This window comes from Acinonyx jubatus, chromosome A2 (assembly GCF_027475565.1).
Source record: "Acinonyx jubatus isolate Ajub_Pintada_27869175 chromosome A2, VMU_Ajub_asm_v1.0, whole genome shotgun sequence".
Classification (NCBI taxonomy): Eukaryota; Metazoa; Chordata; class Mammalia; order Carnivora; family Felidae; genus Acinonyx; species Acinonyx jubatus.
The window spans coordinates 59156587-59180156 of record NC_069383.1 but is presented as its reverse complement, the minus strand read 5'-3'; the positions used below and the strand labels follow the sequence as shown (position 1 = coordinate 59180156).

Here is a 23570-nt window from a genome sequence, read left to right as displayed (position 1 = left end):
GACAAAGAAATACCAATGGATCATTAAAGAAAATCAACAAACCATGAAAGAAAGGATCAGAGAAAATCTTCAGAAACAACCACAAACACAAATAATAAAATGGAAATAAATACATGTCTATCAATAATTACTTTGAATGTAACTGGACTAAATGCTCCAACCAAAAAGATACAGGGTGAGAGAATGGAGTTTTTAAAAACAAAACAAAACAAAACAAACATTCATCTATATGCTGTCTGGCAGAGTCTCATTTTAGAGCTAAAGACACTTGCAGATTGAAAGTGAGGGGGTAGAAAAACATCTATTATGCAAATAGGTGTCAAAAGAAAACCAGGGTAACAACGCTGTATCAGACAAAATAGACTTTAAAACAATAACTGTAACAAGAGACAAATAAGGACACCTTCTATAATAAAGGGAAAAATCCAACACAAGGATATAACAACTGTAAATATTTATGCACCCAACATAGAAGCACCCAAATAATAAAATAGTTAATAACAAAAATAAAGGAATTAATCAATAATAATACAATAATAGTAGAGGACTTTCACACCTCACTGATATCAATGGACATATCATCCGAACAGAAAATCAACAACAATGGCTTTGAATGACATACTCGAATAGATGGATTTAACAGATATACTCAGAATACTGCATTCTAAAACAGTAGAATACAAAATATTTCCAAGTACACATGGAACATTTTCCAGAATACATCACATATTAGTCCACAAATCAAGCCTCAACAAATTCAAGAAGATTGAAGTTATACCATGCATCTTTTCTGACCACAATGTTAGGACATTAGAAGTTAACCACACACACACACACATAAATATATATATATATATATATATATATATATATATATATATATATATATATGGAAAGACTACAAATACATGGAGGTTAAACAGCATGCTACTAAACAATGAATGGGTCAACGAAGAAATAAAATAATAAATTTAAAAGTACATGGCAACAACCGAAAATAAAAACTCAATGGTCCAAAACCTTAGGGACGCAGACAAAGTGGTTCTATGAGAGAAGTTTTTAGCAATACAGGCCTACTTCAAGGAGCAAGAAAAGTCTCAAAAAACCTAACCTTACATCTAAAGGAGCTAGGAAAACAAAAAAACAAAAAACCTAAAACCTGCAGAAGGAAGGATATAATAAAGTTTAGAGAAGAAATAAATGATACAGAAACTAAAACAATAATAAAAGAGATGAATAGAACCAGGAGCTGTTTGTGGAAGAAAAAAAAATAAAATCTATAGTAGTCTTCAAGATAAAAAAAAAAAATCCTAAAATACTATCACAAAAAAGCAGACAAATAACCAACACTACAGAAATACAAACAAGTTTAAGAAAATATTATGAAAAACTATATGCCAACAAATAGGTTGACCTAGAAGAAATTGATAAATTTCTAGAAACACATAAACTACAAAAACTGAAAAAAATTGAACAGGCTGATAACCAGCAAATAAGTTCAATCAGTAATGAAAATACTGCCAAAAAACAAAATTCCAAGACCAGATGGTTTCACAGGAGAAACCTAGCAAACATTTAAAGAAGAATTAATACTTACTCTTCTCAAACTATTCAAATAAATAGAAAAAGAAGGACAACTTCCTAATTAATTCTACAAAGTCAGCATTATCCTGATATCCAAGCCAGATAAAGAAACCAAAGAAAAGAGAACTAATGCTAATATCTCTGACGGACATAGAAACATAGAAACAAAAATGGACATAGAAACAAAAATCCTCAACAAAATGCTAGCAATGATTTTAAAAAATCATTCACCAAGATCAAGTGGTATTTATTCCCGGGTTGCAAGGGTGGTTTAATATTCACAAATCAATCAATGTGATATATTACATCAATAGTAGAAAGGATAAGAGCCATAAGATCATTGTAATTGATGCAGAAAAACACACTTGACAGAGAACAACATCTTTTTATGACAAAAAACCCTCAAAAAGAGGTTTAGAGACGAGCACCTGGGTGGCTCAGTTGGTTAAGTGTCCAACTTTGGCTCAGGTCATGATCTCACGGTTCATGGGTTCCAGCCCTGTGTTGGGCTCTATGCTGACAGTTCAGAGCCTGGAGCTTGCTTTGGATTCTGTGTCTCTCTCTCGACCTCTCCCTCGCTTGCACTCTCTCAAAAATAAATAAATAAAAATTTAAAGAATAGGTTGAGAAGGACCATACCTCCATATAATAAAGGACATCTATGAAACAAACTGAGCTAATATCATCCCTAGTGGCAAAAAACTGACAGCTTTTCCCTTAACACCAGGAACAAGACAAGGACATCCACTCTCAACACTTTTATTCAACATAGTACTTCAAGTCCTAGCCTCAGCAATCAGACAACAAAAAGAAATAAAATGAATCCATTTTGGTAAAGAAGAAACCAAACTTTGCACATGACATCATAATATATATAGAAAACCCTTAAGACTCCACCAAAAAACTGCTACAACTGATAAATTTAGTAAAGGTACAGGATACAAAATCAGTATACAGAAATTTGTTGTATTTCTATACACTAACAATGAAGCAGCAGAAAGAGAATTGTTTTTAAATCCCATTTATAACATCACCAAAAAATAATAAGATACCTAAGAATAAACTCAAAGAGGTGAAAGACCCATAGTGTGAAAGCTATAAATCACTGATAAAAGAAATTCAAGAAAACACAAACAAATGGAAATATGTTCCATGCTTATGGATTCAAAGAGCAAAAGTTGTTAAAATGTCTCTACTACCAAAGTAATCTACACAATTAATGCGATCCCTATCAAAATACCAACAGTATTTTTCACAAAACTGGAACAAACAATCCTAAAATATGTATGGAACTACAAAAGACCCCTAATAGCCAAATCAGTCTTGAAAAAGGAAAGCAAAGCTGGAGGTACAACAATTCTAAAATTCAAGTTATATTACAAAGTTGTAGCCATCCAAACAGTATGGTCCTGGCACAAAAAGAGACACATACATCAATACAAAAGAAAAGAAAACCCAGAAATAAACCTACAACTATATGGTCATTAATGTTTGACAAAAGAAGGATATCCAAGGGGGAAAGACAGTCTCTTCAACAAATCGTGCTGGGAAAACTGGAAAGACACAAGCAAAAGAATGAAACTGGACCATTTTCTCACACCACACACAAAAGTAAAATCAAAATGAATTAAAGACCTAAATGTGAGACCTGAAACCATAAAAATCTTAGAAGTGAACAAAGGCAGTAACCTCTTTGACACTGGCTCTAGCAACTTTTTTCTAGATAGGTCTCTTGAGACAAAGGAAACAAAAGCAAAAATAAACATGGAAGTACATCAAAATGAAAAGTTACTGCACAGTTAAGGAAACAATCAACAGAACTAAAAGGCAACCTATGGAATGGGAGAGGGTATTTGCAAATGACATGTCAGATGACGGGCTAGTATGTAAAACACAGAAAGAACATATAAAACTCAACACCCAAAAAACAAATAATCCAATTTAAAAATGGGCAGAAGACATGAACACACACTTCTCCAAAGAAGACATTCACATGGCCAATAGACACATGAAAAGATGCTCAATATCACTTATATTCAGGGAAATGCAAATCAAAACTACAATGAGATATTATGTCACACCTGTCAGAAAGGCTAAAATCAACAATACAAGAAACAACAGGTGTTGCCGAGGGTGTGGAGAAAGGGGAACCCTCTTGCACTGTTTGTGGGAATGCAAACTGGTGCAGCCACTCTGGAAAACAGTATGGAGGTTCCTCAAAAAGTTAAAAATAAAATTATCCTACGGTCCAGCAATCGCACCACTGGGTATTCATCCAAAGAATACAAAAACAATAATCCAAAGGGATACATGCACCTCTCTGTTTATAGCAGCATTATTTACAAGTGTCAAACTATGAAATAGTCCAAGTACCCATCAATTGATGGATAAAAATGTGGTATATATACAAGAGAATATTATTCAACCATAAAAATGAATGTAACCTTGCCATTTGCAACAACATGGTTGTAGCTAGAGACCATTATGCTAAGTGAAATAAGTCACAGAAGGACAAATACCACGTGATTTCACTTATGTAGAATTTAAAAACCCTAACACATGAGCAAAGGAAAAACAAGAGAGAGACAAACCAAAAACAATCCCTTAATTATTATAAAGAACTGATGGTTATGAGAGGAGAGGTGAGGTAGTTGGGTGGGGGATAGGTTAAATAGGTGATGGGGATTAAGGATGGCACTTGCTGTGATGAGCACCGGGTGTTGTATGGAACGGTTGAATCACTATATTGTACACGTGAAACTAATGGTCACTGTCTGTTTAAATGGAATTTAAGTACCTTTTTTTAAATGTTTATTTGTTTTGAGAGACACAGTGCATGTGCGAGCAGGGGAGGTGCAGAGATAGAGAATCCCGAGCAGGGTCTGTGCTGTCAGTGTGAAGTATGACGTGGGGCTCGATCTCAGGAACCATGAGATCATGGCCTGAGCTAAAATCAAGTCAGACACCTAAGCAAGTAAGCCACCCAGATGCCCCCTACCTAAATAAAAACGTTAAGGGACGCCTGAGTGGCTCAGTCAGTGAAGCGTCCAACGTCGGCTCAGGTCATAATCTCATGGTCACTGAGTTTAAGTTCCACATCAGGCTCTGTGCTGACAGCTCACAGCCTGGAGCCTGCTTCAGATTCTGTGTCTCCCTCGCTCTCTCTGCTCTTCCCTTTCTCGCTCTCTGTCTCTCTTTAAATACACATTTAAAAAAAATCGTTTTAACTATAAAAAACAAAATACAAAAAACGATGCTTTGTTTTACCTCACAGTAAATTTGTGATTAACTATATGATTTTCAACACACACAACTGTGTGAACAAAGAGAACACTTTATATACACATTTACTATTATCAAATACTTCACTATAGATGCAAATCTATATAAATATACTGATGCTAAAATAAACCTCAAAATACGACTTATCTAAAAATACAAAAATAGAAGCCAAATTTCTAGATGCTACAGGCCACAATTTTAGTCAAAAGCTTGGTTAAGGTTAGTTACATCAAAATTCCCACACTGAACAACAACAACAACAGCAACAAAAAATGGACTTTAAAACATTCAGATGGACCAAAACATGGATGCTATTCTAGTGAGAAATAAATTGGGGAGTACAAAATGCACTTGTGAGACATGCCATTAAATAAGAAATGTTTTATAGAGTCTTAAAATACCTATACAAGAAAATGCTTTCATCAGAAGGTAATTTGTTGAGCAGCAATGATTGGAATTCAAGTTAAAAAGCAGCTGGGGAAGGACGATTTACAGAATGAAAACTTCCAACCTTCATCTTGGAAATGGACAACTGGTATGGCTAGATGAACATTCAACTACCAGAATTAACAAAGAACAAAACTAAACAGTAACCAACCAATCATTTTGAAACTATTGCTTTGAGTTTTTATTTTTACTTATCCTTCGGGCATGTCTAGAAATCTACTATTTTAGTATTATGTTTTATGTTTTTCCCACACTCTCTAGAAGAATACACTGTGTGGTTAGCGCAGCACTATAAGAGAACATGTCCACCTTCGACTGTGTGGTTGGACACTCTTCATCAGGCCACAATTAGATTCGGGTAGGCTGAATTTTATAAACCCTAGGCTATCCTGGCTAAAAGAGCACTAATGAAGCTAATATCCACTACAGTACTCAGCATGAGTAACTCATGAATCAGAGGTGCCAAGTGGCCACGCCCCAGAGCAAAGTCAGACTTAAAGACAAAAAGAGAACTGGGTTTAAATTGTGCATCTTGTTCTTACTGTGTGACCAAGAGAAAAGTACTAAATCTAAACCTCTGTTTAACTCATCTCCAAAAGGGGAGGAATATTATCTCTATTATAGCATTATAGTTTAAAAAAAAAAAAAAAGAGGTAATGTATTTAAATGTTATAAGTGCCATCTATTCCAAACCCTGGTTTTCAACTTTGACATAAAAGTCATACATGTGATTTTATATCATCTTTTATATCATCTTTGAGAAAATATATATATTATATAGGGACTGATACATGGGGGTCTCAATATGTACCTGTCAGAAGCAGGTAAAGTGGTATGGTTGGAGAAAAAGGCCACTTGTCCCCATCATTTAAATTTTTTTGACTCGAAGGAACAAAACCTTGCCATAGCCTACAACATACAAATCCATTCATTTAAACTCAGTGTTACAGGCTACATAAGAAAAAAGAAGAGACATCCTCTCATCTTCACAGAGTCAATCTAAAAGCGTATGACACCAAGTAATGGTCAATGGTGAAATCCAAGATTGCCTTAAAATAACAAATTTAATCACGGTTTTCCTATATAAATTTGGTGGTAAAATAAGACCTGAATTTGGACTAGACGCTTCATACTCTTCACTCCTGTACTAGATATAAACATTCTTGCATTCTAATTTCCATTATGTGGCAAGGTCCTTAATCTCCACTACTAATGTGACTTGTTGGGTGCTGCATGAACTTCCGAAAAAAAATCAGTATTCCAAATTTCAAAACACATGCAGTCCAAGAATTTCAGAGAAGACAGTTTGAACAATCTCTGCATAAGCAAAAAAAAGAGGCAACAGCTGCATTAGGAGATAAACTATTGAAGATAGAAACTTGTAGTTTAAGAATTTATTTTCTGTCTTAAAGCAGTACTTGCTTAGAACCCTTGATTATTTATTCCAATATGGACACAGTGACACAACTTACATCATTAAGTTCTTGGAGAACCAAGAGATGATACCCATGAAATGCTTTAAACATTGTCTGACACAAAGTTAGTACCCAATAAATGCCATGTTATAGTAGTGTCTAGAAAAATATTTTGAACATTTACTAGGAAAAGGCAAATAGATGAGTATGTACCTCACTCTACTATATATATTTTATTTTGCAATTTTAGTTTAAAAAATCCATGGGTATCTGTTGGCCTATGTCACACATGTTTGTTTCTCCTATCAGGCCTCAGAACTAGAATTAGTGCAAGTCACAAAGGTACGTAGCCATTTCAGGTATGCAAACAAGCATTTGGAGCTGATAAAGTACAGTAAGACTTCAAGCTCTTAATGCAGTAATAATATTATCTGAAAAGAAATGATCTATGAAAGACTCAAGAGCAGCCTAGAGGAATGTTTCCAGAATTTAACATACAAACTAATGATCCAGAGTTTTTGTTAAAATTCATATTCTGATTTAATGTGGTGGGGTCACACATTCTGCATTCAAGTTTTCAGGTAACCTCAACTCTGTTGATCTAGAAGCCCACACTGAGAGTAGAGGAGGCCCCAGAGCAGTGGCCCTCCCAGTATAGCCACAACATCACAATCTCCTGGGAAGATAGAAATGCAAACCCTAGAGCATAAGGAAAACCTTGGAGATCATTGATGAGCTCTTTCCATCCAGTCATATTAGTTACTCTGAGAATAAAAGACTACTTTTTTAAAAAATACTTTACAAATAAAAATAAGGGCACCTGGGTGGCTCCAACAGTTAAGTGTCCAACTTCAGCCCAGGTCATGATCTCACAGTTCATGGGTTCGAGCCCCATATCAAGCTCTGTGCTGACAGCTTTGGATTCTGTGTCTCCCTCTCTTTCTGCCCCTCCCCCATTCGTGCTGTGTCCCTCTCAAAAATAAACATTAAATTTTTTAATGAAAATAAAAATAAAAATAGCACACTAAAACATGTTGTGTAAATAAGAAAAGCAATTTATCTCTATACAATTTCCAAAAATATAATCCCTACAATTATACTTCAAATGTAGACTTTTATTAGAATCCTGATCTGATAAACACTAGGCAAATATAATTTGTAGAATCCTCAGTAGGACCACTTACCAACTACTCACAAAGTAAGTCATGTCCATTTTACCTAGGTAACAAAGGTATGATTGTGTAAGGAAACCAGACTAGTTTTCTATTTCCGTGTGCTGAGAGCATAAGTAACCACATCATGGTTTAGCCAACTTGTCCACAGTAATATTTACATAATGCCTGCCTATTGTGTAAATACATGTCGACATTTTGATTTACAGCTATAGATGATCTGTTTGCATACACAGATACACAGATGTATAAATAATGGTACATTAATGGTTTGAAACACAATATTCTTGAAGAACAAAAACCTTAAGGGTAAATTACAAACATACAATGTCATGATCAGAGAAAAGATTTCAGTTTTCTGAATGGGAAGCCAATTGATAATTCAAAATTTGGGGAAAACCTACTTAACAAACGGATGCATTGAGAATTCAGATTCGGCATTTTTTTTTCAACTTCCAAGCTTGAATACAGATGTTCAGCTCTCAGTCAAAACCTAAGCACACAGGTCAATCCTTTATTTCAAAGGAGTCAGTAACAGACTGTAAAGCACCACACCTGCTTCAGGATTAGCACTGTAATTTTTGCTAGGACCACAGATTTTTTAATTTGTTTTAATATTTATTCACTTTTGAGAGATAGAGCGTGTGGGTGGGAGGGGCAGAGAGAGAGACAGAGACAGAGAGGCAGACACAGAATCTGAAGCAGGCTCCAGGCTCTGAGCTGTGAGTACAGAGCCCAATGGAGGACTTGAACTATGAGATCATAACCTAAGCTGAGGTTGGACACCTAACGAACCCAGCCACTCAGGCGCCCCTTAGGACAACGGTTTTCTAACAGTGATTCTCTCAAGATACATCTTAGATGTTGCATCCAGGGGAAGAGTACCTCAGGTGCCTAGTGAATACAGGCCAGGCATGCTGTTCAACAACCTACCATGGATCAAACAGTCTCCACCACAAAGAATTACCTGACCTCAAATACCAAGGGTGCTAGGGTTAAGAAACACTGATTTAAGTGACAGAGGCTGCCAAGATACACACTCAATGTCCTTGGTGCATCATCATTGCATTCCTAGCACGGTGTTCAGCACAACAATAAATATTTGTTGATAATCAAATAAACTACCTTGGTGTAGATGGGAGATGAAAAACAATGATAAAGGGGTTATTACACGTGTAGTATCTAAATTCCAAAACAAAATCACAGTTATTGTCAAAACTGAAAAGAAATTTAAGAAATCATCTAGCTTTACTTCTCTAGTTGGGGGAAAAATAGCTTCATACGAACATGATATACAGTGTACTAGTGTGGCAGTGTTATAAGGGTGCAGTGGAAGCTGGCCTCTTCGTAAAAGTAAGTATCCTAAGTTAATTAAAGTCAGTTTTTACTTCTAATAGTATAAAGATCCCATCCTTTTCTTTTTTTTAATTTTTTTTAACGTTTATTTATTTTTGAGAGACAGAGACAGACAGAATATGAGCAGGGGAGGGGCAGAGAGAGAGGGAGACAGAGAATCTGAAGCAGGCTGCAGGCTCCGAGGTGTCAGCACAGAGCCCGACGCGGGGCCCAAACTCCCAAACCGCAAGATCATGACCTGAGCCGAAGTTGGACGCTTAACCTACTGAGCCACCCAAGCGCCCCAGGGTCCCATCCTTTTCTAAGTATTTCCTCTATAAAAATTAAAACTAATGTGACATAAATAATAAGTGATATTTCACAAGCAGGAAACACAAAATGTAATTGTTTTCCAAAAACATCAAATCACGGACCTCTGTGGCCTACAGGCATTTATACTTCTGAGAATTCTGGGATTTAAAATGTCATGAGAAATTCTAAACTGGCTTACATTTTTGAAACACAGGAACTGACAGTCACAAGGCCAAACATACCCTTAATAATCGATTCAGCTGCATACAGATCTCGTTTGTAGGTCACCTAAAGGACCAAAAAAAAAAAAAAAAAGTCATTAGACTTAACAGACCAGGAAGGAATGTGAGAGCAATAAAATTATGCCCCAAAGGAAATTATTATGGAGAAACTATGAACACATACTACGGACAATTTATAAATTATAACAACATTACCAAGTTCAGAAAAATATCTTCTATTTCTGCAAACTGCTTAATATTGGATTTTAGATCTTTAAATTGAGATATTATGTGCCAGTGGTTACCAAAATCTTATTACTATAATTCAAACACTATTTCCAAGACAACGTGGTAGTGTTTAAATAAAAGCACCAGCACTGGAGGTTATTACTGTTTCATAGTAAAGTTTTATGGTGTAAGGAAGGAAGAAAAGTATGTGTACCAAAAATTCACAAAATTGCATTTTTAGTTCAAATGAGATGATTCTCAAAGATTCATTCACATTAAGGGGTGCCCGGGTGGCTCAGTCAGTTACACGTCTGACTCAGCTCGAGTCATGATCTCACGGTTCACAAGCTCGAGACCTGCATGCGGTTCTGTGCTGACAGCTCAGAGCCTGAAGCCTGCTTCTGCATGTCTCTATCTCTCTGCCCCTCCCCCACTTGTACACTCTCTCAAAAATAAATTTTAAAAAAAGATTAATTCACATTAAGAGAGACTTCATTCTGAATGGAGATCTTTATGTAGACAAGGTTCACGTTTCAAGCTTTTTATTGACATATGCATCTGATAGAGACTAGATGGTACCATCATGTACATAAGAACAATCATTATCTTTCCTTAAGAACATATATACATCCTCCTTCCAACTGTAACCTGCTTTAGTCCAATGGCACATACTTCCCAGAACACAGCCATGAGTTCAAATAGAGCCTGTCAGGTGTATGGGTCTGCAGAATTAGTTCTCACATCAGAATTGAAAAACCTAGAAGATAATGTACTACATTGATAAGTACTATAAGCTTAGGAGTTAGTTTACCATTAAAGTACCCAGAAGATTTTGATGAAAAGGGCCTAAAAACACACTTTGAAAAATCCTTAACAAATTAGCGCATTTCTGTATCTGTTACTCATACTTTTTTTCCTTCAGATTACCTCATAACTAGACTTCTATAGAAACTGTGTTCAGCCCAAGTTGCTCAGGGCACTTCTACTCAAAATAGACTGCCCTGCTATGCCTTTATCCTGGTAGGTAAATCCTGATGCAAAACTATACCCTAAAATTCAAAATTAAAGTAGTAGCTAACAGGGGTGCCTGGGTGGCTCAGTCAGTTGAGTGACAAACTTTGCCTCAGGTCATGATTTCATGGTTTGTGGGTTTCAGCCAGGAATCAGGCTCTGCACTGACAGCGAGCAGCCTACTTCTCTCTCCCTCTCTCCCCCTCTCTCTCTTCCCCTCCCCCACTGGCTTGCCTGCTCTCTCTCAAAATAAATACACTTAAAAAAAAAAAAAAAAGTAGTAACTAACCTAAGATAGAAAGCTGCTTGAGCCTTCACCTAAACTATTAAAGTCAAATATGGCATTGCTACATTATTGCCAAAACAAGCATATACCAACCAAAACTAGTATGATAGTTCCTGATCCACAATATAATTCCATTATCTGGATACAAAACAGATGTATTCACCAAATTAAACACTATATTGATCTCATTCATTCATTCAACAAATGTTTATCAAATAACTACTATGTTCTAGGTCCTATTCTGTTTTGGGAATAGAGCAATGAAAAGAATGAGCAAAATGCCTTAACCTATGAAAACAACATTTTGGTGGAGAAATTTTCTTAGAAGAAATGCATCAAGTAAGTTCTTCTGTGTTCTTGAAAACCCAAAGTCAACTAGGTATCTAAAATCAGGCTTCAATATTTGTAATTCAAATGAGACACTAGTGTTTTTCTGTAATAATTTTCTGCTGTGTAGGGCAAACTTAGACCTGAACTAGGAAACGGCCTAATTATCATTATTCATTTTGTATTCTTTCCTGCTATAAGGAATAAAACTGCATTCAAAATTAAAATAGAGGAACTATGAAAGTACCTTATACTGGTTTTTTTTCAAGGAGATTTTGACACATTTTTTAACTTACAGAAAAATTGGTCTCAAATCCTAAAATCCCTTTTCTAGCATTCTTGAAACACTTAAAAGTTTTGCATTGCAATCAATCTTAGTAAGACACACATTTTTATCACCTAAAGGTCCTTTCTCCACTATTATTAAATCATTAACCGTATAAACAACAAAGACTCCTCCATTTCCTTTTGTCTACTCTTTCTTGTAGGCTGTGGATACTGACTATACACAGATTAAAGCTTTTATTTTTTACTAATATCTTCTACATAATGCCTTACATCTACTACTTGAACTCCACTTCTCACCAAACACAGATTTAATGAAAATAAAGTACAAAATGTTTCTCACAAACTCGTAAAATACTGCATTTAAAAATAGCTTTCTTTTTTTCCTAATTGAAAGTTAACGTACTTCAAAGGGAACAAACAGTACTGGAAAATGCTGTAATTCTGAACTGATGAGTTATACTTTTTCTGTCAAACTTTTACCGTAATGTGGGTTGCCCTTGCCTTATTTTTTTAATTTTCTGAAGTTTATTAGATCAGTTTTGAAGTTGATTTCCTTCTGTCAGCATGATCTGTAGTTTTCCTTTGACCTTGCACAATGTGTTATGAAAATTCGTTACTTTAAAACATCAACCCTTAAGTGAATCAGAGGATTGAGGCTCTCTTCCATCACTCATTTTCACACCACTCAGTAGAGGCTCAGGAGCCGCCTGAAGACCAGGGCAGGTTCTCTGTGCACCTGAGGCTCAGGGCCCCGCATGTGCCCCACAGCTATCCATTCTGTCTCTTTTCTTTGTGCTTCTGTGCAGTATTTCATCTGAGCTAAGCGTGTAACTGCAGGAGAAAAACTACTCCATGGAAAAGAAGCTTGAAACTCAGAGCCAGAGCAGTGGTCTTCTGGCTCCGTGGCCAGGGCTCCCTCAGCTGCCTCAGGGTGGGTCCCCAAGACCACCACCATCACATCTTCTTGTGTTGCTCGGTGTCAGCACTCGATGTAGGAATTTAGATTTCTCAATGCCCAGTTCAGTTGGCCACCATCTTCGGTAAATTAGAGAACACGTAATCCCTATCTTTCCCATCTTTTACCTTGTAAGAAAATGAATATGTCACTGCAATGATTAGAAGCCTGAAAACAATAAATTTTAAAAATAGAGTATGGTGTGTTATTAGACACAAATTTGGATTTGGAGATATATTGATTTTATTTATTTCATCAATTGGATCTATCTGAAGATATTCTTTCGTCTACACTGGATGACTAGATGAAAACCTCTGAAAATAAACAAGGTCACCACATTGCATTTTTGAAATTAAGAAGTGAGACTATTTTGTTTCTTCTGTTTTAAACAAAGATGGCAGAACACTTGGATCTTAAAAAAAAAAAAAAAAAAGGGTAGTTCTCATCAAAAGGATTCCTGAAAAGTCAGTTATTCCAGTAATATGTGATGACTCAAACAATTCAGAAGCTCCTCCTAAACAAGTATTTTCAGACAATGGAACACAGTTGAATTTCTTTAATACCTGGTTATAAATCTTTTATGCCTTAAGGATAGTTCAAACATTTAAAAACAAAAAACCTATTCAATTAGTCTGTATAGTGTAGTGAGCATGTATTTAAATATATTGGGACAAAAATATGGTACAATTATAAACTAAAGGAGTAGAAGTTCTTATGTCTACTAGATGAAACTTTGTAAAAGTAATAATGTGTTCACTAAGGCCTCACAAGGCACAACCCCTCAAGGGAAAGGAAGAGAGCCAATTCCTATTCCAGAAATCAGTCGTGCTCTCTTCTTTGTCCCAGGGAGTGGGGGACATCCTCTACACTGCACGGTGATTTAAATGCTTCCTCCAGGCCACAGAGGAGCTACTCCAAGAGAGGTGGCCTAACTCTGAGCATTTACTTCTTGCATTTACTTTTACAAAAAAGTATGTAAAATACAAAACGTCCCTCTTGGGATTTCTGGTGGCAGTTCAAAGAGTTCTACATGCAGGCATGAGACATGCCTAGTCACTCCTCACATCACGGTGGGAGACAACTCCCTGACTTCTGAGGGGTAGGGAAATGTATCCTGGATCCATGTTTCAGAATCCTCCCTTGCCTTACTTTTTTATGGTTATAAAATGCCTCCTGAAATGCATTTTTCAGCCTGTCAAGATTTGTGAATCACGTGACTGGTACTTGGCTCAGCCATCTGATTCCAGTATCAGTTTTAGCCTCCTTGTACTAAATATTCTTTCAGATCTAAATTTTTAAAAAATGGTAGCATCTTTAGTGCTAGTACAGAATTAGAACACTAAGTTCTAAGTGTAGATTCCATTGCTTTGGTTTAAAGAGAAACTGAAAAACTTTTACGCAGACAAAATGCCAGGACCTCAAAATTAAATGAGAAGCCTTTATACTGAAGACAGTTCACACAATGTCATCCAGATGCTCAACAAGGTGATACCAACAGCTAGGAAAATATCAGCAACAAGAAAAAAGCTGCGGGTGGGGGTTGCGGAGGAAGACAATGAGAGACAGTAGGAAGAGGAAACATAGAAGCTGCAACAACTACAGTATTTGTACTCAAAATAATTTCACCTCAACAGAAGAAATGTGGTATCTATAAAAGACATCCTCACTGCCATTAAAAGACTTTCTGCCCAATCCATTGTGTTAAGGACCCTTTTAGAATCCAAGATCCCATTATTCAAACATTGTAAAGAAACGGGCTTCCCCCTATCCCTTTAGGTTTGTAAACTGATACTATAAGGCTGATCCCTCTGGGCCTAAGCTTGTGGAATGTTTATTAGTTTCCCAGGGTTACCATAACCAACCACAAACTGGGTGGCTTTGAGACTATTCTCTCACAGTACTGGAGGCGGGAAGTCCCAAATCAAGGTGTCAGCAGGGCCATGTCCCCCTCTGAAAGCTTGATGTGTCAAAGAATGCTTCCAGGCCTCTTCCAACTTGGCTTTCCTTTGCCTGTAGAGGCAGCACTCCAGTCTCTGCCTCCATCATTAGTCACTGGCATCCTCCCTTTATCTCTCTCCCCCTTCGGCTATTCTTCTCTGTTGAATTCAGGGCCTACTTGATGACAGTAAGACCTCATCTTAACTTCATTAGATCTGTAAAGATGTTTTTTTGTTTTAATGTTTGTTTATTTTTAGAGAGAAAGAGAGACAGCAAGATCAGGGGAGGGGCAGAGTGGGGGGGGGAGGGGCGGGGAGAGGATCCCAAAAGCAGGCTTTGTGTGGTCAGCGCAGAGCCCAGAGCAGGAATCGAACTCACAACCATGAGATCATGACCTGAGCTGAAATCAAGAGTTGGATGCTCGAGTGACTGAGCCACCTATGTCCCCTGTAAAGATACTTTTCAAATAAGGTCTCTTTCTCAAGTGCAGGAGTTAAGTTAAACTTGGACATAAGTTTGTGGGGGACACAATTTAACCAGTAACAGCATCATGAAATGACTCACAAGGGGAATGATGAGAAGCACTTGGCAAGGCCAATCCCTGACTCTGGGCACAGACATTGGTGCCCATGAAAGGGAAGCCAAGCACCAAGAAGTGAGCGCTAAAACTGTGTTGCTGGAGAAAGCAGTGAAATATGAGATTTCACAATTATTTTTTTTAATTGAAATAAATTGGTGAGGAACAAGTGGAAAATTTCAAGAGCAATGTGTTACTTTACTTTCATCTGAAAATCTCAGGGCATTTGACAAGTTTCAAAAAGGCTCTGAACACCCACAGAGATAGATCACCACACCCCCTAAGACATCAAAAATGAGGTCAGGGAGTGTTATGTTAACATGTTGTCTGCGAGTTTTCACTCCCTTCTCCCTCTGCCTACAAATTAATTTAGCACACAGTCAAAAGGGGCCTTACAGAGATAGGAGTCAGCATCTTGAACAAAACATCTACTTGGTAAACACCACAGTCCTCACAATATGTTCATCACCATCAGAGCCACATATAGAAAAGAATACACAGAATGAATAAAATATTTGCCTGCTGGATTGATGACATTTGGATACCCTTAAAAAACAATAATATTGCATGGATTTTCTCCACCAGCCAATAATCCAGACATGCCAATATTTTGTAATTTCAGAACATTTCAAGTGTGTATGAGACAATCTTAGAATGCAGCAAGGCCCTTCAGTTTAATGTACATAATACCTAATGAACTTAGTAGGTTTGCTTTCTGGTTTGTTTTCAAGTCAATGGGGAAATATGCCTTTGGATTCATAAAATCTTAGAGTTAAAATGAATCTTTCCTAACCAGATTTAGATACAAATATCAGTATGACATTTATAAATTTTCATCCCATATTTCAAAAGCAGCAATACTTGAAAAAAGAAAATAACCCTACCCTATTCCAGAATAGATCGTTCAGTTCGACACATTTCCACCTTTATACAAACGAAAGCCACACTGTGAAACACTCCATCCTCCACAGGAAGCTTTAGTATGAGAGTGTTATCACTTCATTCCCTCCAAAACAAAGAATTTGTCATTATGAGTCAAACCTTATTACATTCAAGAGTCCAACTGCTCACTGGGGCTATCAAGTGGATCCAGTCATCCAGTCCACAGAGTCAGACTATGGCAGATATGTCTTTAACCCAGTTAAGTTGGAGCCACCACCCCAGGGACCAGAAGGAAATGTTGCCACTGTGGGAAGCAGAGTTGCATCCTTAACCCAAAGCAGTATAAGGCAACAGAATAGAAGGATATAGGGAGAGAGAAGGAAAAACAATGAGTAAAACCATCTTATCAGCTAAAATGGAATTTATTTGAATAAATTATCTCCAAGTGAATGTTCTTAAAACAAGGAAATAGAAATGATACCATACTTTGATGGCTCAGAAAACCCAGTGAAACTCTGAATGCCTTTAATGTATACATACATACACACACACACATACATACATATGTTTTTTCCTCAAAATATTCTTTCAGTATGAAACCACATATTTTTATACCACTTCTCCATTTCCTGAAGCAGCCAGAAAGTGTTTACACTTACAGAATGGGTTTTAGGAATGATATACAAGCATAGCCAAGACCCAGAGCAAAACACCAACTCCCTTACCTTCCAGAGGTCAGGTGATCCTTCCACAAGTTTGGCTTTAATGTGACCATATTTTAGAGCCAACTGTAAACATTCAGTTCCAAATTCCAAGTCATAGTCACTACACTGGATAGAAAAATAAATAAATAAAGGAGAAGAAGTTGTTTCAACATATTTTAAGTACAACATTTTTTTTAAATTACATAATCAATACAGAAAAGATAGGGCCTAGAGAACTCATTAACTCTTTGATTAGCTACTTATTAATTGATTCGCTACTTATTAATCACAATACACAATACACAATAATTTTACCTGTGCCCTAAAAGTCAAAAAATATATACAGTGTAGGAAAGTTGTAATCCTAAGTTTTAAACTTCCTCAATAGTTTTAGGGGTCAAATAAACATAATGCTTTGCTTCCTTTGATTATAAGCTACCTTTCCAAGCATGTTTCTAAAATGTCTCAGAGTATGGCTGAAGATCCCTGTATCAGAATTTTATTTAACAAATACACGTATCCATCAAACTTCAACTCTGATATTTATATCAACATATTTGCAGGTCACAGCTCTTGTTCATTTTAATATTTTACTTGTCAACATATCATTTTTAAAAATGTGTATTTTTATTTTAACTTGAAAACATTTCAGTATTCCATTATTAAACAGGAATGGAAAAGCCTCTCATAAACTTAGCAAAATACAAGCAACATTTTTAAGCATTTCAGGCAAAACTATTAAAATGACTAACAATTCAGGTGAATAATACTGAGTGCCGATCATGTCCAAGCTCTGTATTACATACCAGCACATAAAGATAAATGAGACATGTATTATGTCCTCAAGGAACTCACCTCTTAAAAAGGAGGCTGATCTATAACAAATATTTTGCAACAGAATGTGATAAATGCAACACTAGAAGTATATCTATAAGTAGACCAGGAAATAAAATACCTAATTCTGTGTAAAGGCATCAGAGAAGGCCTTTCAAAGGAAATGGTCTCTGATCTCACTCTAAAGACTGAATACAATTGGAGGAGAGAGGGATACCTTTAAGAGAAAAGGTGGCATAAAAACATACCAAAGTTTCAGACATCTGATAGGTTTGGATTTTAGAATGAACATACCCATGTAAAGAAGACCAAACAAAGGCCACAAATATCAGTATGAAATGCAGCACTTGTTGCCAATGCTGTACTGTTATACTGGCGATTCCAAAATCCTAGCTACAGTGGTTTGGGAAGGTAACGGCGAAGAAAATAGAAGCATCAAATATACATAGTCCCAAGTTGACTAGGATGGTCTCAGCTTCTATCTTCCTTTTTGATACACTTTAACATGACAGATTTCTTAGACATTATAATCTTTGAAAACTATTACCAACATTAGTTATATGCAAATAAATGAATTTGTTAAACCTCTTTGTAATTCCAGCATCTAGTCTCATTTAGCAGTACGTGAGATGTATGTACAGTCAACAGAATGTTCTCTTTAACACATGGTTAAATCTGAAAGATGACCAGTATTAGCCCTTTTCTTGACTCTTTTCAGAAACAAGATATTTACCACATTTGTGGGAAGACTTCAAAGTGCTCACAAAGTGCATACTGAGAGGAGACCATAGGAACAGGTGTTCCCTCCTGTCTTAGGTGGTACAAAGGGAATTACTGGATGCTAGACTCTTGCTGGCCACATATTGTACCATGAAAGATGGCAACAGCCTACAAAGTGTATGAAGTCTTTAAGATTCCAGCCACTAGGGCCAATGAGAAACACAGAAAATTCTGGGTCAGGTATATAGGAAATATATACTAGAAACAGAGGCTGAGCCATCTTGACAAAAAGAACAGCCTGAATTTGTCATTCATTGTTATAGACTAATATTACAACTATTTATGAGACTTTTGGTAATCTTTGCAATAAAATTTACTGTGGGGGTAAATTCAAAACAACACATGCTTAATGACCAATTAAATTTTGAATTTCTACATTTCTCGCTAACACTGATAAGGATTTCTATTTTTGTGTAACATATAGAAAGCTGGAAGAAGTCATGTTCTTTTCTGAAGAAAAAACAGGTAAGTTACCAAAGCAGAACTTTTCTTGAATCCACCAGAGCCAAGGTCACAAGAGGACCAAGCATCCTTAAATCTAAGAAAAGGCAGGCCTCCCCCAAGGACAGAGAGAATGCCATCACCAGCTTACAGACAGTACAACAGAAGAACAAGAGACATCAGGTGTCATACAAGCAGCTAAGAAGAAATAAGTAGAAAATTTCAACACATTGCTAAGTACTGAGTGGAGGTGAGTAGGAGGATATAGAACTTCTGGGAGCCACATACTCAACAGGAACTTTTACACCCCTGCAGGCTCCCCTTGTGCAACCTACTACTTTGGGCTCATGAATACTATATTATTATTTGAAGGCGACCGTGACTACACATACATTCTGAAGTCAAGACATGCACTAAGTATTTTTAAGTTAAAAATAAGAAATCAACAGTGATAAGATAGAATCTTTAAAATAAAACAATTCATATAAAGGCAGGCAGAAAAAGAAACACAACAGATGGAACAGAAAACAACTACCACAGTGGTAGATTTTTACATTATGAAAGTTAATCAGTGTGTAATTGCTGAAAATTTAGATCTTTATGATTCAGCATGGGAATCATAGTGATATCACTGGTCACAAAAAATACGCATACACACACTGACGCTAAGAACCCTCTGCCTCCATCAACCTGCAGCCCAAAAGAATGTCAAACAATATTCTTCCTAGGCAGAAGCCCTGAGGACACAGTCAGAGATCCCCAAATATGGTCCATCTCAGTCATGGTTATAATGAAACTCAAAGTCAACAAGCTCCACCTACAAAAGCCAACAAGTACAGTCACCCAACAGATAAATATGACCAGAAAAAACAGATTTAACTGAAAACCAAGACTAACATGAAATCTAAAGTCAAAAAGGCAAAAATTAAAATGTTTACAGAAATTATACAGTAAAAACAAAAGGACTAAAGCATGATAAGGGAGAAAGTGTTTATAACTATAAAATAGGGTAATATTCAAAAAGCAGAAAACAGAGAAAAAAACAGTGACCACAAAGTCCAATATGTTAAAAAAGAAAGAAAAGAAAAGTCAGAAGGGAAGAACACAAAAGAGTAGGAGAAAGATCAAGTGTTTCAAAAAAAAATTACAGTAATGAAGAACATGAGTTTCCAAATTAAAAAGTTTCAAGGAATGTAGAAGCTCATGAATGAAAATACACCAAACTCAATTAACAGCAGCAGCAAAAGGTCTCCTATAAAGCAGGAGCCCAAATTGGTTGAGACATAATAGCAAGAATGAAAATTAGAAAAACAAAGGGATAGTTTCTCCATAATTTTGAAGGTAATGATTGTCAACATAAAACTGTACTTCAAAAACACTTTTTAATCACGTGTGAGGAAAGGATATGGATTTCTACAAACACTGAGGGTCTCAACAGAATTTTAGTTCCTCTGCATTCTCTTTCATTTTGAGTTTCATAGGCTTTGTCTTTTTAGAGCAATTTTAGGTTTGCAGCAAAAGTTAATAGAAGGTATATGTACTTCCTATATACCCTCTACCTCCACATACTCACAGCTTCCCCCATTATCAAAATTCTACACCAGAGTGAAACATTTGCTAACATTGGTGAGCCTACACCAACACATCATTATCACTTCAAGTCCACAGTTAACACTAGGATTCACCCAGCGTTTTTACATTTTATGAGTTGGCACAAATGTGTAATGTATTTCATCATTTTGGTACCATAAAGTGTATTGTCCTTGCCTTAAAAATTCTCTGCACTCCTTCTATTCATCCTCCTCCTTGCCTCCAACCCCTGGTAACCACTGAATTTTTCCTGCCTCCATAGTTTTGCCTTTTCCACAAATCATATACTTGCACTCACAGTACGTGGCCTGTTCAGATCGTTTTGTTTTGTTTTCACATAAAAGCATGCATTTAGGTTTCTTGTATGTCTTTCATGTCTTCTTCGATCATTTTTTAGCCCTGGGTAATATCCCATTTTCTGGATATACCAGTTTATGTATGCATTCACCTTTCTGGCTTGCTTCCAAGTTTTGGCAATTATGAAAAAAAGCTGGTATAAACATTCACGTGTAGGTTTTTGTGTGGGACATAAGTTTTGTACTCGTGTGAGTAAACAAGAAGTGCAATGCCTGGACCATATGGTAGGAGTATGTTTAGTTTTATAAGAAAACTGTCAAATGGTCTTTCCAAGTGTATGTGCTGTCCTACATTCATTCTCGCCAGGAATGAATGAATTCCTGTGGCTCTGTATCCTCACCAGCATTAGGTGTTGGCATTCTAAATTTTAGCCACTCTCATAGATGTACAGTGATATCTCAATGCTTTAGTTTGCATTTACCTAATAACTTAGAACGTGGAGCACCTTTTCATATGCTTATTTGCCATTTGTATATTTTCTTGGTGAGATGACTATTGAGGTCTCTTACCATTTTTTGAATTGTTCTTTTTCTTCTTGTTGAGTTTTAATAGTTTTTTTTTTTAATGTTCTGGATAGGAGTCCTTTATCACATGTGTCTTTTATAGGTATATTCTCCCTTAATTTTAATAAAGTCCAATTTACCAATTTTTTCTTTTGTACATTATGTCTTTGATGCTGTATCTAAAAAGGTACCACCAAACCCAAGGTCAGCTAAGTTTTCTTCTCTCTCCCAGGAGTTTTATGGTTTTGTGTTTTACACACAGGTCTATGATCCCTTCTGAATTTTTGTGAAAAGTGTAAATTACAGCTAGATTCATTTTTCCATGTGTATGTTTAGCTGTTACACCATTTATTGAAAAGATTACCTTTGTTTCATTGTATTTCCTCTCCTCTTTTGATGAAAATCAGCCATTTACATGGTCTATTCCAGAGCTCTGTACTCTGTCCACTGACCGATTTGTCTGTTCTTCCACCAGTTCCAGACTGTCTTGATTACTATAGCTTTAGAGTAAGTCATGAAGTTCAGTAGTGTCAGTTCTCTAATTTTATCCCTCTTCAATAGTGCACTGGCTGTTCTGAATCTTTTGCCTCTGTATATAATCTCTAAAATCAGTTTACGCATACAAAAAAAAAAATGCTGTTTTTCTTTTTAACTGGATTGCTTTGAGTCTACAGACCACATAGGAAGAACTAACATCTTGGTAATACTGTCTTCCTATTCATGAACATGGGATAGATCTCGTTTATTCAGCGCTTTAATTTTGCTTAGAGTTTTGTAGCTTTCCTCCTATGGATCTAATACATATTTGGACAGATTTTCAAGTATTTTATTTGGGGGGCACTACCTACAAATTGATGAGGGAGCATAATGCAAGCTGAGGGCAAAGTACAGGCTAGCGCCCTTCCCTGCAAGTGAAGTATGTGTAATATTCCTTGGACACTCCAGGCTACCAAAGAACAAAGCAAAGGGGTTTAAGTGCTTGCCATGGTGATGCAGGAAACTAAGGCAAATGAAAAATTCAATTCCCTTACTGTGTACAGCCCATTAAACAAGTCCTTGAAACCAGCAGAGTGACCTCCCTGTAGGAGCTCAGCTGCCTTGACGATGACACTTTTCTAGGAGCAAAAGGGAATCTTGGCTTAACATTATCCTGACACCACCCCCCCCCCAGGATCCTGCAAGTCTCCTTTAACAAATAAAAATTCTCTTGGAGGGGCGCCTGGGTGGCTCAGTCAGTTAAGCGTCCGACTTCAGCTCAGGTCACAATCTCGCGGTCCGTGAGTTCAAGCCCCGCATTGGGCTCTGGGCTGATGGCTCAGAGCCTGGAGCCTGTTTCAGATTCTGTGTCTCCCTCTCTCTCTGCCCCTCCCCCATTCATGCTCTGTCTCCCTCTGTCTCAAAAATAAATAAACTTAAAAAAAAAATTCTCTTGGAAATGTCCTTTATCTCAATTCCCCCAAGATATATGCTGGCAACCATACTCCAGGTTTATGGCCCCCTGATAGATATCTGAAGGGTCTCATGGCTGAGATTTTACTAAACGGTTATAAATGGCATTTTCCTAACACCACCTAGCTCCTCAAGGTCCTGGGAACCTTGCTTCCAAACTAACTGAGAGACTTCCTCTAACCCTAATCCCATCCCAACCTGAGGGTATATAATCAGTTACCCGTCACAAGCCTATTGCAGCTTTTTCTGCCCATGGGCTCTGTCCCTGTGCTTAATAACATCATCTTTTTGCACCAAAGACATCTTCAAGAATTCTTTCTTGGCCATTGGCTCTAAACCCCACCATCACCCCCAAAATCCATCACAGATGATGTGTTTAATTACAAATTTCACCTGTTGATTTATTATATAAGAGAGCGATGGACTGTTGTATATTAACTTTGAATTATGCAACTTTTCTACAACCACTTCCCTCCAAGAGTTGGTTCATTCTTCCAGATTTTCTACAAGACAATTTTGTCACCTGCCAAGAGTTTTTTTTTACCTTTCCCAAAGTACTTACTTCCTTTTCTTACTAAGAGTTCCAGTACAATGTTGAAAAGGAATGGTGAGAGGGTACATTTTTCCCTTGTTGCTGATCTTAGTGGGAAAG

General features: G+C 36.8%; 1 protein-coding gene across 18 annotated transcripts in view; it reads right to left on the bottom strand.

Moving 5' to 3' along the window:
• The window catches only part of CRPPA (CDP-L-ribitol pyrophosphorylase A), a 481097-nt gene that overhangs the window by 359042 nt on the left and 98485 nt on the right, over window positions 1-23570 (bottom strand). For all 18 annotated transcript variants that reach the window (XM_053218382.1, XM_053218386.1, XM_053218374.1 and 15 more), the window contains exons 4-5: window positions 16986-17090; window positions 9790-9835 (exon numbers count right to left, since the gene is read on the bottom strand). In XM_053218382.1, the coding sequence (XP_053074357.1) occupies window positions 9790-9835; window positions 16986-17090 (151 nt within the window). The remainder of the gene's footprint in view (window positions 1-9789; window positions 9836-16985; window positions 17091-23570) is intronic.